Source organism: Ranitomeya variabilis, chromosome 6 (assembly GCF_051348905.1).
Source record: "Ranitomeya variabilis isolate aRanVar5 chromosome 6, aRanVar5.hap1, whole genome shotgun sequence".
NCBI classification, from domain to species: Eukaryota; Metazoa; Chordata; class Amphibia; order Anura; family Dendrobatidae; genus Ranitomeya; species Ranitomeya variabilis.
Genome location: NC_135237.1, coordinates 505,641,325 through 505,656,432, shown reverse-complemented (window position 1 = coordinate 505,656,432; position 15,108 = coordinate 505,641,325). Strand labels below are relative to the sequence as shown.

Sequence of the window (15,108 nt, the reverse complement as noted above, 5' to 3'; positions counted from 1 at the left end):
TCGGTGGTGATGACCTGCCAGCTGAGAGGGAGAAACGACCTCCCAAGCAGAACAGAGGTGGATAGCGTCCACCAAGTGAGAGACTGTCTCACATTGAGAGGGAGGAGAACGGGGCGGTCTAGGGAAAGTGGACTCCTGTCCCAAAAGGACAGAAGGGCCAGTTGGAGAGGTCGAGAATGGAACTGAGCATAAGGGATCGCTTCCATGGAAGTGACCTTCTTTCCCAGAACCCTCATGCCGAGCCGTAGAGGTAGAGGAGTAGGACGCTTAGGGCTTTGATGCCCTTCTGAACAGAAAGAAACTTCGCAAAATGAAGGGAAAACAGGGTGAGAAAAAAAACTGCACCCTGTTACCCAGAAGAGAAATCTGAAAAAGAAAGGGGAAATGATTAATAACACACAACAAAACCCTGTAAGGAAAAATGAAGCGGATCGGTGTTAGATCCAGGTCCGCCTCCTACAGACACTAAGCAAAAACTGAGTTGCTTGGTGCCTGTCGGAGGGTGTATACTGCCGGGGAGGAGTTATATTTCTTTATTTGCATAGTGTCAGCCTCCTAGCGACAGCAGCATACACCCATGGTTACCTGTGTCCCCCAATGAAGTGAGAAAGAAAATTGTAAGGCTCGTTTTGAGTTTGCCAAAAGACATGTGGGAGACTCCCCAAATGTATGGAGGAAGGTGCTGTGGTCAGATTAGACCAAAATTGAATTTTTTAGCCAAAGGTAGACACTATGTCTGACGCCAAACCCTCACAGTTCATCACTCCAGGAACACCATTCACAGAATGAAACATGGTGGTGGCAGAATGATGCTGTTGGGATGTTTTTCAGCAGCAGGGACAAGGAAAATGGTCCAAGTCGAGGGGAAAATAAATGGTGTGAAATACCGGCATATTCTTGAGCAAAACCTGTTTCAGTCTGTCAGTAATTTGAGACTGACACGGAGGTTCACATATCAACAAGACAATGACCCAAAGCATACTGCTAAAGCAACACTCGAGTGGTTTAAGGGGAAACATGTAAATGTTTTGGAGTGGCCTAGTCAAAGCCCAGACTTTAATCCAATTGAGAATCTATATTCAGGCCTGAAGATTGCTGTTCACCAGAGGAAACCATCTAACTTGAAGACGCTGGAAGTTTTGCCTTGAGAAATGGGCATAAATCCCAGTGGCAAGATGTGGAAAGCTCATAGAGACTTATCGAAAGCGACTTGGAGCTGTAATTGCCACAAAAGGAGGCTCCACAAAGTACTGACTTTTGATGGCTGAATAGTTATGCACACGGAAGTTTTCAGTTATTTTGTCCTATTTGTTTTTGGCTTCACAATAAAAATAACAAATGGCAGGTGTTCGGCTGGCCTTACGGTGATGAAAGTGAATGTGTCATGTTAGTCCATTCACTACGACAATGGAAATATATCTCCCATAAATATCGGATCGATGCAGACCCCAATATTCATCATTGACAACTGGCTCCAGAGAGTCTGAGATAATTCCTTTGAACAGAGGAAACCCCTGTATTTCTCCGCCTCTGAGGATACAAATCTTAGCATTTTTGGCTGGTTCTCATCAGATCCCTTGTTGCAATTGCCTGTTCACGGTATGAGGTCATACTTCAATGGAGGTTGAAGTGTCAGCTCTTTCTCACTCCCCAGTTATAATTAGCTTTCCACTTCCCCAGTTATAATTAATCCCATATGTTCAATGTGAAGGTGATATGACCCTCTTTGCAGATGTCTTTATGGATTTCACAATTTTTCCTCTACGACATTAAATGTTAAAAATATGTGTGCAGGTTCCATCTTTTTGAAAGGGACCCTGTCAAGTGAAAAAATGCTATTAGCCTGCAGATACGGGGTTAATCTGCAGGTTAATAGCGTTCTGAACCTGCCTGGCGACCGCACTTTGAGCCCTGCTGCCGGGAGGAAATGAACTTTGTTTTCCCCAGCAGCTTTCGGATTTCAGTCACGGAGAAGGTGCCGGTCCAGCCATTACTCTGTGTATAGAGAGCGGTGGCGCTAACCGCACCCCCGGCACTGACTGACAGAAAACTAAGCATTAGGGCCGGCTGTCAGTCAGTGCTGGGGGGTGCTTTTACAGCCGCAGCTCTCTTTACACAGAGCGGTGACTGAACCTGCGCTGGCAGCACCCCTGTGACTGAAACGCGAACATTGAGGGACGAATACAGTTAATTTCCTCCCAGCAGTGGGACTCAAATTGTATGCGCCGGGCAGATTCAGAATGCTATTAACCTGCAAGCTCATCCCATGTCTGTAGCCTGAATATTGCACACGTGCAATGAATGGCAGTGAACACTACTCAACTAATGCTTTTGTAAAGAATACATAACATAATATAAAAAAGTGCAAAGAAAATACCAGAATCCAGAAGCATCAGGCCATGTAAAGGATGGCTCAAACCCGTCACAGTCGACACATTCAGCTTCGTGCAGCAATGTCCCATTACTGGCCCTTTCCACTAAAATGAAATGAATGAGAACAAGCTGAAATTCTAGGGTCCAGATGCAGAAACCCTAATTATAGGTAGCAACGACTATCATTCTGCTTTCTATTGAAGTCCTTCTCCAACACCTTTAGGTATGTGCACACGTTGCGGATTTACTGCGGATCCGCAGCGTTTTTTTTCCTTAGAAACGCTGAAGATCCACAAGTGATTTATAGTACAATGTAAATCAATGTAAAAAAAAATTGCTGTGCTAATGGTGCGGAAAATTCCGCACGGAAAACGCTGTGGATCAAAAGAAGTAGCATGTCATTTATTTTGCGGATCTGCAGCGTTTTTGTACCCATTCCATTATAGAAATCCGCAGGGGTAAAAACGCATGAAATCCGCAGTAACTCGCATAAAAAACGCAATCCGCACCTGCGTTTTCTGCCAAGAGATGCAGAATCCGCACAAATAATTCCAGAGGAAAATCCGCAATGTGTGCACATAGCCTTACACCCACAACAGTCCTATAGACGGGTCTGATTGAACCAGGTTGTGTATTGGCAGCATTATCCAAGCCGCATATCAGTAAAAGGGAAAATCTTGCAAAATTGTGTTCATTTGTGTTACTGACAGCAAAGAGGATCCAGCAGGAAAACTCCTATGGCTAGGTTCCCATGATGAGCTTTTGGTGAGTTTTTGATGTTGCAGATTTTCTGAACCATTTCTGCTCCCATTAAGTAAAATAGGTTACTTGCATTTCTTCGAAAATGCGCAGCATAAAGAAACTCACCAAAAGCTCCTCATTGTGAACGCAGCCTAACAATGAAAGAGCTGCTGGACGCAAAGGGTGGTCATAGGTTAAAGGGGTCGCCTGGTCTTCTGATAACAGTTCGCAGACTTATCAAAAGATGGGACAACCCCTTTAAACAAGTTGTCCACTACTTGGACAACTTCTTCTCATAGCCCTCGCTTCGGCCCCATAAAATAATAAAGCCTATACTCACCTCCCTTGCTATTGCCGTTCCCGCCGTGTCTTCACTCAGTCTCTCGGGACTCCCATGCGGTTGTTGGGACACGTGACGCCGACATCCAATCAGTGCTGGTGTCACTGTCCCTGCCTCCTGTAAAAATTGAGTAGGAAGAGGAAGTCTGAGATCGGCTGCAGCCTGGACTTCTTCTTCATGCTCGATTTGTCTGAAGGCAGGGACTGTGACGGCAGTACTGATTGGGTGACGGCGTCACAAAAACAGCACGGGAACCCCGGGAGAGAGAGTGCCAACACCACGGGAATGGCGCTGGCATGGGAGGAGAGTATAGGCTTTATTTTTTTTAATGGGGTCAAACAGGTTGCAAGAAGGGGTCGTCCTTGTAGTGGACAGCTTAAACATTCGCCATAATATTGTAACAGTAATAGAGTTATAGCTGCAGAAGGGAAGCTACATTACTTGTGATTACTTTGTCATGACACTAGTGAATGCGGCTTCAGTTTCCATCTGATTCCTTGCTCTTGTGTTACTGACTCTTTAGACACTTTTTTCAGAAGTTTTTAAGCAGAAAATTGCCCTTGAGCCATGAATAGTGCACAGGAACTGCATTGTGATATACAAGGATGGTCTATCTCCATTCGTGTAAAAAGATTTGCGCTTCTGACTGCACAAGAATCCAAGACTTTAGCAGCACCCTGACACCTAGACTATTAATGACCTTATCAGCAGAGTCTCCTCCGACTGCTCTCATTACAGACTCTGGGAATACGAACTTGGCAAAGAAAAGTCTGTAGCACAGGTAATATCAGGAGACTCATCTGCTGAAGAAAAGCCTACCCTTTCAGAAGAGAAAAAGTTCTGCCAGATAGGCTGGAGATGTAGTCAACACGGTTATAGGGTATGGATACCTTTGCATTATTTATTATTATTATTATTATTATTAATAAACTATTTTGTGCTAAAAAAATAAATCTAATTGAGGTTAATCAAACATGTTCATTTTCTTGGTTTCTGGAGCAAATGTAGTACATAGCAAGAGGCAGAATGGATGTATGGGAGAACACCAAATGATAGACTGCAGATTGGAGATGTCACATCTCTGTCCTTTCCTGAATGATTCTGTAAGATGATTTATGTCTAAGCCTGGATTCATATATATGACATTCACGCTCAGAGTACAGACTACCATGTCAAGAGGGGTCACGGCTCTCCTGACCTCAACTCAACAACTTCATGGTTATAAGTGAGTCCAGGTCCGGAGACCCGGACTAGTATGGATATTGAGTTCTGGACTCAAACCATGAATGTCAGATATGTGAAAGACGCTGGAAATCAAACCGGTCAAGATGGCCCCTTCATCCGAGTGCTATCCATGAAAAAACGGACAGCACTCAAGCCAATGTTTTTCAGTGGGGCTGAGCAGATTTTTTTTATTTTTACTCACTTATATAGCGCCATCATATTCCCAGACATAATCACTGTCCCTTTTGGGGACATAAATTTGTAGTGTGGGAGGAAACTGGAGGAAATCCATGCAAACACAGGAGAACATACAAACTCCTTGCACAAGTTGTCATTGGTGGGATCTCAACCCACGATAACTGTTAACCACTGAGCCACATGCTGCACCATAAAAGTTTTTTTTTTTCACCCGAGTCTGCGGGTGAAAAATAAATCACAGCATACACTATTTTCTTCCATGTGTCAGACGAGACTCGACCAATGAAGTCTATTGGGTGGATAAAAAAGTCCAAAGTATGGCTAAGTTCACACTAGCGTTGTGCGCCGCTGCGTCGACGACGCAACGCACAACGCACGCAAAAACGCGGCAAAACGCACGCAAAAACGCTGCGTTTTGCGACGCATGCGTCGGTTTTTGCCGACAATCGGACGCAAGAAAAATGCAACTTGTTGCGTTTTCTTGGTCCGACGCTTGCGGCAAAAAAGACGCATGTGTGGCACAACGCAACAATAAAAAACGCATGCGTCCCCCATGTTAAGTATAGGGGGCGCATGACGCATGCGTCGCCGCTGCGTCGCCGACGCAAACCCGACGCACATTAGCTTAACGCTAATGTGAACGTAGCCTATCTGATTTTTACGGACACATTTAACATAGGAAATTGTATTTATTTAGTCTTGTAGTTTTTTTAAGAACTGCTGGTGTAAAAAAAAGGACTGCACACGGATGACAAGCAATAAAAAAAATAGTTTGCGTTCCCAGTATTAAACTCTGATTTTTTTTTTATATGCTAGTGTGAACTTAGCCAGAAGGCGAGACCACAAGGTGTAAAAGTGTCATACTGACAAAAGCTCCCGCCATTGACCGCTCCAGGTCAGTGGGGTTTTGCACGTCCAGTCTCACCCCGAGGCATTCTGCAGTTTGTTATGTACTACATGGAAATAAATCTCAGCCTCAGAAACCAAACAAAAGCAAATGTTTAATTAGCAAAAAAGTTGTATTAGTACAAAATGCAAGCAATTAAAAAGATGATGCAAATGTGTCCACGGAATTAAATCATACTACCAACAATTCGTAACAAGTAAAAAAAAAAAAATTACAGTACCTAAAATCTTCCCAAATGAACACTGGCATTTTCTGGATAACGTTAATCCACCAGGACATTTAATACAATTCCACCCATCGGTTGTAACGCCCTGAAAGAGAACATCAGTTCATATGTTTTATTTAGAGAGAAGAAAGAACTGATAGAAAATGTAGTTTTAACCCATTACTTGCCAAATTAAAATTTTTACAAGTACGGATTTTTCAGAAAAGGGCGTCCCAATATTAAATTAAAAATGAAAATTACATGATTTCCTATTTTGAAAACATTCATTTAACAAACACAACACAAAAAATTGGACCTAATTATAAAAATTATAAAATCTTAGTTGCTAGAAGCTAAAGATTAGGCGTCCCCAAAAAAGGACATTGGTAGATAATGGGTTAATTTAAAGGGGTTGTCCGGCCTTATGCGTAATCTGCACTGTGAGGATTTTCCGGCGTTGGGAACATGCGGTCATTTATTCGCAAGTATTCGATTTGAACACTTCTGGCCACATTCCGACTAGAAGTGTCTGGACTCACTCAGTACACTTGTATTGTGTGAGGTAGCGCACGGCTAGTCGTCATGTGACCAAATGTATACAAATCGCATACTTGAGGTAATGCGCCCACCGCTCCGGGTGTCGGAGAATCCTGAGTGACTGTAGACTTGTACCTAAGGCTGGACAACCTCTAACTAAATTTATAACATACCTAAGGCCTCATTCAGACGCCAGTGTTGTTCATGGATGTAACATGTACACATTATAGTCTACATGCCTGCTGCATGTTCGTTTTTGTCTCTTTTTTGCAGACTGCATTTGAGCAAAAAGAAAATAAAAAATAAACAAACGTCCATTTTTTCTCTGAGCTACGGATCAAAGTCACCCACTCAAGGGAATGGGACCAAAAAAAAAACAGGTAGAGCTTATTTGCCATCTGAGTGCTATCTGTTTTTTAGTTTAATGGGTAGCAAACGCTTGGAAATATATATATATATATTTTTTTTAGAAAAACAGGTGGTGAATACACATACATGGGTGGAAAATGGATGAAAACTGAATCCAGTGCACAGATGAATAATGGTTCTTTTTTATTTTCGATTATACAAAAAAAAGAATGGATGAATGTCAGAATAAGGCCACAGTCACACGTTCAGCATTTGCTCAGTATTTTACATCAGCATTTATGTTTCAATTATTTGTATTAAATTTTTAAATATTATCAGAAATATAATAGGAAGAGAAAAGGGAGGGGGGTAAGATAGATGTAAATAATTCTTTAATAGGGAGTAATTATGGTAGTAGGAAAGGATAATGAAGGGAAGGGAGAACTTAAATGCGTAGCTCTTCCTTAGAGGTTACAACAAAATGCGTAACACTTAAAAAAAACAACAGGAGCTAAATAATCAGAGGAAAAGTATAATAGAAACATTTCTGGATTTATCACCCACTCCTGGTTTTGGATACAAATACTGAGGTAAAATAGGTTATTAGAGGACTGGGGGTCTGCAATACCAAGATAGGTTATTACACTTGGGGCTATTTAGTTTGGAAAAACGAAGACTAAGGGGTGATCTTATTTTAATGTATAAATATATGAGGGGACAGTACAAAGACCTTTCTGATGATCTTTTTAATCATAGACCTGAGACAGGGACAAGGGGGCATCCTCTACGTCTGGAGGAAAGAAGGTTTAAGCATAATAACAGACGCAGATTCTTTACTGTAAGAGCAGTGAGACTATGGAACTCTCTGCCGTATGATGTTGTAATGAGTGAGTCATTACTTAAATTTAAGAGGGGACTGGATACCTTTCTGGAAAAGTATAATGTTACAGGGCATATACACTAGATTCCTTGTTAGGGCGTTGATCCAGGGAACTAGTCTAATTGCCGTATGTGGAGTCGGGAAGGAATTTTTTTCTCCAATGTGGAGCTTACTATTTGCCACATGGGTTTTTTTTTTTGCCTTCCTCTGGATCAACATGATAGGGCATGTTAGGTTAGGCCAGACCTGGGCAAGATGCGGCCCGTGGGCCGCATCCAGCCCGCCTGATGATTTTAAACGGCCCGCCAGCTAGAGGTCACTTCTGACAGCCGCCCCCGGCACCGCTCGGCCAGCCGCTTCTGAGGAGGACAGCTGGCGGCTGGAGTGAAGGCCCCGAGCTCACTACCACATGCTCCCATGACACGCTATACAGCTGAGCATGGTTAGCAGTCTGTGCTCGGACACTGTGTGCAGACGGCTGCAGGCAGCACATGTGACCACACAGCTAGCGGGTGTGAGGAGGCGGCACACTGACACTGTGCGGCATGCACGGTGCCCGCCAGGCTGCAGCGTGTGAGGATGAGTGCGGGGCTGAGCTCAGCTTCCACTTCCGGGGGAGGACACAGCAGCCGGAGCCGTAGTACTGGCAGCAGCAGCGGATCGCATGGGGTGAAGGGAAGGAGCCCGCGTCCTGTCTGTGTAGCCCGGGCCGCACTGCAGCCGCTCCGGTAAGGCTCCTGCTCACACGTGGGGCGGGGGGTGTACGGGTGCCATCACTGTGTGGTAATAGAGGACTTATGTGCGGGCTCCCCTCCCCCGGGCGCCGATGTCACATGCGGCCATATTCCGTGCAGGTCCCGCTGCAGCAGATGTCGGCGCCTGCAATGGTGGCAGCAGGATGTGCAGAGCTCCTTGTACGCCCCATGCTCCCGCCGCGCTGCTATCCCATCCTTTGTGGTCCCCTCCTCCGCTGGGGCACGCTTCTCACCCCTCGTAGGCTCATGCCAGGGAGTCCATTCTTTTTGGAATAATAGAATGCATTGTCCTGTGGTGACAACTACTCCTCTCAGCATGTGTGGGGCGTGCTGGGAGTAGTAGTGCATTAGACATGATTGAAGACCACTGCAGTGCTGAGTAATGGTTACACGAGGATTTGGGGGTCAAATGTGATTCATTGCTTTGCAGGAAAAGTACATGTTTGGTGCGCAGGTAAACGGCGTGCAGCAGTGTCCTTGTTCCTGCTGACATCTCACGGATGTTTATTCTCCGTCGCCCTCTTATGACTGGACGTAAATATGTCCTTCTGATTTATATTCCCTGGATCCAATCTGACCTCGGCCAGTCTACCACAGTAAGTGGCTGTCATTGAGACATTTTCCATTGGTTTCACTCATCCTTCACCTATTGTCATCCCATCAGATCTGGTATCAGAACTCTGCATCGTGTCAAAGGGCTCTCCTCCACCAATCAGTGCTCCGCTGAGGCTCCGTCACGTATGTTTTCTCATCCAAGAAAATTGGGTCAATTATGCAAATCACAACCTGATCAGAGTGTGATCATAGTGTGCTCCGATTCTCTCAAATGAGAAGATGGAGACAGAAATGTCTCCATCTTCTCCATTGTGTCAGTTCATAGAAATGGGACCACACTCAGATGTCATGTCTGATGTTTTTCAGACTCATTGACCTGCATGGCCGAATGTGATCTGAAGATCTGTCCGAACCCAATTTTTTATTTTTTTTCCCCTGAATCGGCTCTGACCAAGAAAATAATTAGACATATGTACAATAGTATTGGGTAAAAATGAGTCAATTATATTAGTCCGGCCCTCTAAAACCATCCCAATTTCTCATGCGGCCTCATGGCAAAATTAATTGCCCACCCCTGGGTTAGGCTATGGGTTGAACTAGATGGACTTAAAGTCTTCCTTCAACCTTAATAACTATGTTACTATGTAAAATACTGACCAAATACTGAACGTGTGAACGTGGTGGCCTTAGTCAAATACTCACCAGGTTATCAGGACATTTCTGGCAATGGACACTGTGGTCATTCCTGGAAAGAAGTTTATATCCTGGGAGACAGTCACAAGCGATGCCTGAGGGAAAGAGAGCAGCATGTTCTCAGATGGCAGCAGGTAATATTCCTGAGCTGGAATACCCATATATTAATACTGAATATAAACGTCCACTGGAAATATCCACACGACTCAAAAAGTCGAAAGGTGCAACATTTTAAATTAAACCATGTGCAAAAATGATTTCTTTAGCTGAAAATACATGAAGTTAAGAATAAATGCCCCGATTCATCAATATCAGTGATTTACATGCCGCTCTTGATGAGGGGCCATGGTGGAGACAGATGTTCCTGATTCATATGAAAAGTGGTGTGCGCCTCCGTGCAGCAATCCACAAATCCCAGTCCAGTCAGTGTATGGAGTAAGGAACGCCTCAGTTCATCATGACTTACAGGTGCTTCTCACAAAATAAGAATATCATCAAAAAGTTAATTACCGTAGTTAAAAGTCATTACATGCAAATTGGTCTATTTCAAGTGTTTATTTCTGTTAATGTTGATGTTTATGCCTTACAGCCAATAAAAACCCAAAAGTCATTATCTCAGTAAATTAGAATAATTCACAAAAAACACCTTCAAAGGCTTCCTAAGCATTTAAAAAGGTCCCTTAGTCTGTTTCAGTAGCTCCACAATCATGGGGAAGACTGCTGACTTGACAGGTGTCCAGAAGGCAGTCACTGACACACTCCACATGGAGGGTAAGCCACAAAAGGTCATTGCTAAAGAAGCTGGCTGTTCACACAGTGCTGTATCCAAGCATATTAATGGAAAGTGTAGTGGAAGGAAAAAAGTGCGGTAGAAAAAGGTGCACAAGCAACCGGGATAACCGCAGCCTTGAAAGGATTGTTAAGAAGAGGCCATTCAAAAATTTGAGGGAGATTCACAAGGCGGTGGACTGCTGCTGGAGTCATTGCTTCAAGACCTCTAGGAAATGACCTCATAAGAGCCTTTTTTTTTGGTCCCAACTTTGTGCTCAAAAACGCTTAGAAAAAACGCATTAAAAACGCATCAAAATCCGCATGCGTTTTCCCTGGCAAGGGTGTGCGGTTTTGATGAGGAAAAATCTGCTTCTATTCTGAAACGTGGGCACATGGCCTTTGGAGGAGTTGTGTGACACTGGGGTGAAAATGCCAAAAGTCTGAACATTTCTGCGCTTCTTCGCTTTGCGCAAACATTTTGTGACTTTTCATAACGATGTATGTTACAATCATCAACACATTATCGCTTTGATGAATCGAGGTGAAAGCGTCTCTAAAGGTATCTAGGCCCTTCAAGGGGTATTTTTGTTGATAAGAGTTCTCAATTTGTAGCCGATAACTGGTAGACTGGGGAGGGGTCTTTTGACTGGATCCCCTCAGGATCACAAGAACGGTGGGTCCCAATCCAATGTGTGAAATGTGCAGTAAGGTGATGTTCACACCATGTTAATATCAGGTTAAAATCGATGGGTGTTCAAAGTGATAACCGCCTCAGATAAGACTGGTGCTTTTTTTTTTACTTTTGTTTTTCGTCCTGATTCACCTTTGTTAACATTTCCTGAGGCGGTTCGTTAATGGTTTTCTGGGAATTATTCTGCAAACTTTTTGGAGTGTATTTTTGGCTGCTTTATAGGCATTTTTGGAGTTGAAAACTATTGTAAAGATGCACAAAGCACTGTGCTCACCCTCCCCGAGTCCGCCAGCGAGTCTCCGCCACTGCACACGGCTGGGGCAGCAGCGCTAAAGTCATGTTGACTGTGTGGCAGCCAATTTGTAAGCCCAGTGACCCAGTGCGGGGCAACTCCTCGCTCAGAGCCGCTGACCTCACTGATTGGCTATCGATGTAACAACAGAAGAGCCAAAGTCAGACACCTTGGTGGACCTGGGTAGGGTGGGTAGTGTAGTTGGTGGACCTGGGTAGGGAGAGTACAGTGTTGTGTCTTTATCACAACCTGCACAGGGGGAATAATTCTTAATGAAAGTGAACAATCCCTTTAAGCAATTTTCAAGGCATTTCTTTCCTGAAAATACCTCAAAAACGAGCAAAAAAAAAGCTTCCATGTGCGCTTGTACCCTTCCCATTGACTTTCATCGCAGTCTGTACCTGGACAGTGACAGCTGGGTGAGTGAATCAGGCATTATGTAATGAATAGGCGATAACAGGGAGATTGGTGAGACATAACTATATATAACCAGATGGACCCCAGCTAGTCATATATAATGGCAGAGTGCTGCACAGGTACACGACGCCTATACATACTATGTGGTTACACAACGCCTCATCTATACACAGTGGAGCAGAATAGGAGCAGTTGCCCATAGCGACCAATCACATTCGCCCATAGCAACTTATCAGATTCTTGCTTTCATTTTTCCCGCGCAGATAAACAACCAAAACAGTGATGTGATTGGTTGCTGCTGGCAGTTCGATCGGCCCCCTCCCACCGTGTATATATAAGAGCCCCGGTCCCCACAGCAGTAGCGCAGCGCTCAGTAGTCGCAGTACGGTGGCCGCGCATTGTCTGTACCGTCCTGGCTGGGCCGCTGTGTGTCCGGGCACTGCACGCAGGAGAGGTTTCCCGGATGGTAGTACTGCTGCACCGTGCAGTCCTGAGGACGCTGCAGCGGGATGGAGTATGCGAGGCCGGAGCACGGCAGACACGTCACGGCTACACACAAGCAGCGCAGCAGCCTGAGGCCTCCGCACCGGGAGCCCGAGATGAGCCGCTTCCCTGTGTCCATGATACAACAGGCGGCGACCCCAGAGGGGAGGGTGGAAAGGATAGATGGCGGGAGGATGCGCCGCTCACACGTGTAAGGGTGCATATATACGAGTCTATACGGTAATTCTCCACAACCAGGGGCGCCGCTATCGTGGGGCAACTTGAGCCCTTTGCTTCAGGCGGCAGTCGTCACTGAAAGACGGGGCGGCAGAGCGGCGGTCAGAACACCTGGTGCCGACTCTCCATAATAGCGCGCCACTGCTCACAACCCACGGTGTGCAATATCGGCCAGTCATCCCTGCACCTTGGCTGCTGTGCAAACAGGACCTGCGATGAGGTCACAGGAGGGGAGGAGTCACATGATCGGGACCTCCATAGATTGCAGGACTCTGCTGTGCTGGTTGCCATGGTAAGTGTGTGTATGAGGTGCACGGAGCAGAGCCATGTGTGTATGAGGTGTACGGAGCCGTGTGTATGAGGTGTACGGAGCGGAGCCGTGTGTGTATGAGGTGTACGGAGCGGAGCCGCGTGTGTATGAGGTGCACGGAGCGGAGCCGCGTGTGTATGAGGTGTACGGAGCGGAGCCGCGTGTGTATGAGGTGAGCGGAGCCGTGTGTGTATGAGGTGTACGGAGCGGAGCCGTGTGTGTATGAGGTGTACGGAGCGGAGCCGTGTGTGTATGAGGTGTATGGAGCGGAACCGTGTGTGTATGAGGTGCATGGAGCGGAGCCGTGTGTGTATGAGGTGTGCGGAGCCGTGTGTGTATGAGGTGTACGGAGCGGAGCCGTGTGTGTATGAGGTGTGCGGAGCTGTGTATGTATGAGGTGTGCGGAGCCGTGTGTGTATGAGGTGTACGGAGCGGAGCCGTGTGTGTGTATGAGGTGTACGGAGCGGAGCCGTGTGTGTACGAGGTGTACGGAGCGGAGCCGTGTGTGTACGGAGCGGAGCCGTGTGTGTACGAGGTGTACGGAGCGGAGCCGTGTGTGTACGAGGTGTACGGAGCGGAGCCGTGTGTGTACGAGGTGTATGGAGCGGAGCCGGGTGTGTATTCAGAGTACGGATCTGAGCTGCGTGTGTATGAGGTGTACGGAGCCGTGTGTGTATGAGGTGTATGGAGCAGAGCCGCGTGAGTACGGAGTAGAGCCGTGAGTGCAAGGTGCACGGAGCGCAGCCGCGTGTGTAGGAGTAACTATGTGTCGCCATTATACAGTATGGAGCATCATGTGTGGCCATTATACAGTATGGAGCATCATGTGTGGCCATTATACAGTATGGGGCATCATGTGTGGCCATTTTACAGTATGGAGCAGTGTGGCCATTATACAGTATGGAGCATCATGTGTGGCCATTATACAGTATGGGGCATCATGTGTGGCCATTTTACAGTATGGAGCAGTGTGGCCATTATACAGTATGGAGCATCATGTGTGGCCATTATACAGTATGGAGCACTGTGTGGCCATTATACAGTATGGGGCATCATGTGTGTCCATTATACAGTATGGGGCATCATGTGTGTCCATTATACAGTATGGAGCAGTGTGGCCATTATACAGTATGGAGCATCATGTGGGGCTCATTATACTGTATGGAGCAATATGCCTCATTATACTGTATAGAGCAATATATCGGGCATGTTATTCTGTATGGGGCGCTGTGCGGTGCCCACAATACTGTATGGAGCAATATATGGGGCTCATTATACTGTAAGGAGCACTGTGGTTCCCAGAATACTGTATACTGGACTATACTGTCTGATTTATGACCTATTGTAGAATGTACAATAGTTATCACTCATGTAATGTATGAGGGGACTGTATATGAGATGGGAGCCCTATAGGGGGGCTGTACTGTATATGTGTTTGGGGGGGGCGCCGTTTTGAAGTTCGCCTCAGGCAGCAGTGTGGCTAGGTTCACCCCTGTCCACAACCAATCGGTTACTGCTTTCATTTTCAGAGCGATCTCCGAGAAATGAGACCTGGCTCCTGATTGGATCCTGGAGGCCTCATTTTGCCCAAAAGTCCAATGCCTGTTGACAAGTGATACGACCGCCGCCTTTTTACTGCTCTGCTTAAGGGGGAGGATTCACGTAGGAAAGTCGCCCCAAACTCTATAACAAACCTCCCCCGGTCCATCATCAGCTTGTGTAGTGTAACCTTGGCTACTGGTGATGTGAGCTGGGGACGTGATGACAGCACTCAGCAGTGGGGAGTTTGGGATGGATGGACCTGGGGAGGAGGGGAGTACCTGTTGTTATCTTGGATATTTAACTTTGTCATCATTTTAATTTTGCTAATGGGCTTTACTGCACCGCTCTTCTTATAGGGGTCTCATACTGTGTATAGGAACCTGGGTGGGACCTGTGCTCTTCCCTGCAGACGGGATCGGCGGCACCGTGTAGTGGGGTCGTTTCCTCTTTGTTCTTCCCGCACCGTCCTGACACCTGATGGTCCACGTTGGGTTGGCGGAAGTGTTGCAGTCAAACTAAGAGAGGAGGCTGAAGTTGGTTTCTTATTCGGCAATTTTGTCTTTTCTGTTTTTTTTTTTTTTTTTTTTATAGGTTTAACAACAAATAATA

General features: G+C 45.8%; 1 protein-coding gene across 4 annotated transcripts in view; it reads right to left on the bottom strand.

Annotated features, from left to right (window-relative positions):
- The window catches only part of TMEM67 (transmembrane protein 67), a 75,870-nt gene extending 63,089 nt beyond the window's left edge, over nt 1–12,781 (bottom strand). For all 4 annotated transcript variants that reach the window (XM_077270855.1, XM_077270856.1, XM_077270857.1 and 1 more), the window contains exons 1-4: nt 12,336–12,781; nt 9,766–9,851; nt 6,004–6,094; nt 2,378–2,477 (exon numbers count right to left, since the gene is read on the bottom strand). In XM_077270855.1, coding sequence (XP_077126970.1) covers nt 2,378–2,477; nt 6,004–6,094; nt 9,766–9,851; nt 12,336–12,633 — 575 coding nt within the window. In that variant the 5' untranslated portion in view covers nt 12,634–12,781. The remainder of the gene's footprint in view (nt 1–2,377; nt 2,478–6,003; nt 6,095–9,765; nt 9,852–12,335) is intronic.
- Between the last annotated feature and the right edge of the window lie 2,327 nt (nt 12,782–15,108).